At 50.5% G+C, this 2,182-nt stretch overlaps 1 protein-coding gene across 1 annotated transcript in view; it reads right to left on the reverse strand.

Annotated features, from left to right (window-relative positions):
* The window catches only part of PUF60 (poly(U) binding splicing factor 60), a 20,239-nt gene that overhangs the window by 8,868 nt on the left and 9,189 nt on the right, over positions 1–2,182 (reverse strand). The window contains 3 exon segments of the mRNA XM_035897697.1: positions 43–256; positions 1,431–1,523; positions 1,972–2,133. Of these exon segments, the coding sequence (XP_035753590.1) occupies positions 43–256; positions 1,431–1,523; positions 1,972–2,133 (469 nt within the window).

Consider the following 2,182-nt stretch of genomic DNA (forward strand, 5'->3'; position numbering starts at 1 on the left):
CACTCTCCCTAGCCCACATCAAAGCCCAGCCAGCCATTTTACCGATGAAACCATAGCCTTTGTGTTTTCCTGTCGTAGGATCCCTGGCTAGCGTGCAGGATTTAATCTTCCCAAAGGCCTCAAACACGCTCTTGATGTCATCATCTGAAAGGTCCTGATGCACAGATGCCACATAGATGCGGTTGAAAGCCCGTGCCTCTTCTGCTAGCTGGTCTATAATTGGTTGCGCCTGACCTATATTACTGGGTCTCCCAACCTGCGGAGAACCAGCAAACAGTGCATTACACGTTCTGAAGAGCAGCAGCACGACTCACCCAGAGTTACAGCAGAGAAGCACTCAGCCACCTAACTGCCCTTTCAAACCCAGTAACACCTCGTAAGGCCATAATTAGCAAAGGGCAACAGTTGACTCAGCTCTGGGTACAACCCGCACTACGGTGGATTCTAGATGTGCTGCAAGCCTGGACAGACTCTGCCCTCTCCTCCACCGTATTTCCCCCATTTATGTTCCCTGTCCTAAAACCCCCTCAGAAATCAGACACTGCAGATATGCAGTGTATTAGAGAGATAAATGCAAGATACAGAATCCCAGAATCGTTTGGGTTGGAACAGTCCTTTAAGCTCCCCCAGCCCAACCGTTCCCCTACCCCTGCCATCCCACCCCCAAACCCTTTCCCCAAGCGCCACGGCTGCCCGGCTGTTAAATCCCCCCAGGGCTGGGGACTCGACCCCTTCCCTGGGCAGCCCCTTCCAGCCCCTGACAGCCCCAAGGGGAAGGAATTGTTCCCCATGCCCAACCTCACCCTGCCCTGGCACAACTTGAGGCTGTTTCCCCTTGTCCATCACCTGTTACCAGGGAGAAGAGGCCAACCCCGACCTCGCTACAGCCTCCTAAAACACTTTGCAGAAAACGCTAGTCTCATCCCGTCCCCTCCAGTGTTTCACCTCTGCAAGTTCCCCTCTTACTGCCTGAAAAACCACAGCTACAATCCTTTGTCCCTTTCTGTTTGCACCAAGCACCTCCTTTTTGTACAGCAAGGGTGGGCCTCCACTTGAAGTCCCTTGCACTTTCAACAGGCACAAGAGTCTGCTGCTACTCTCTACACAGGTAGAACATGAGAAAGCATTACAATAGCAAGAATCACCTTTGCGTTGTCCTCAAGAGACTACCATTCTCTGTGGGTGGAAAACACACTCAGCTAGCTTACCAGAACCAGTTTCCAGGTTTTATTAGCATGCTGGAGGTTTCTCCTCAGGGAGAAAGGGACCCAGAGCCGCTACGTACTCAATAGGTTGAATATCAAGGTCTACCAGGGAACGGACTTTAGGTTATCTTTCTCATTGCAGTGCTGTGGGAAGCATTTCTGGGCATAAACCCATTATTCACAGTAAAGAAAACTAAGAATTTTCAGACCATGCCTGCTCCTTACCTTTATATTTCTTCCCCCCAGCATGACAGAATTCATCTGCTCCAAGGCCAGCTGAGCGGCTTCAGGTACCTCATATTCCACAAAAGCAAAACCCTAGGACAGAAGGATACACTTGTTGAATCATACCAGCCATGTCTTGTCCCGAATCTAGTGCCAAGCTAACGCAGCCAAAGCTTCCCACATACCAGACTCCTGCTACTGTGGCTTGAGAAGATGCCTCCTTAAAGCAGCTTTTTATTAAAGCAGAAAATTGCATGCAGGAGGACTGACACAAGGCTACCTGCTGCCGGAGCCTCTCATACCTGGAGGCCTAACAGCAAAAGGCCACCGCATACAGGACCGCTAGCTGTTTGGCATCTTTTGTGCCGCACTCAGAATCCCGCAAAGCTAAGCGGAACAGGCAGCTACAGACATTTATCTCAAAGTTGAAGTGCTAAAAGCAGCCTGCTCTCTACGAGGATAAAGGCTCCTTCTTCTCCTGGATATGTTCAAGAAGGCCTGGAGAGGGGAAAAACAGATCACTCGAGGGCTGTTAACCAACCTTGTGTTTCATCGTAACAGAGTCCCAGGACATATCAATGCTTTTTATAGGTCCAAATGGGGCAAAGGCCTGGCGAATGGTATCTTCTCCCAGTTCGTAGTATATGGAGCCCACATATACACGACACATGATGGCCAGGGCGCGCTGCCTCTGAGCTGCCATCTGTATTGGAAAGAAGAACTGGCTGGTTAGATCAGGGGGTGGTCATGGA

This window comes from Egretta garzetta, unplaced genomic scaffold (genome assembly GCF_000687185.1).
Source record: "Egretta garzetta isolate BGI_Z169 unplaced genomic scaffold, ASM68718v1 scaffold460, whole genome shotgun sequence".
NCBI classification, from domain to species: domain Eukaryota; kingdom Metazoa; phylum Chordata; class Aves; order Pelecaniformes; family Ardeidae; genus Egretta; species Egretta garzetta.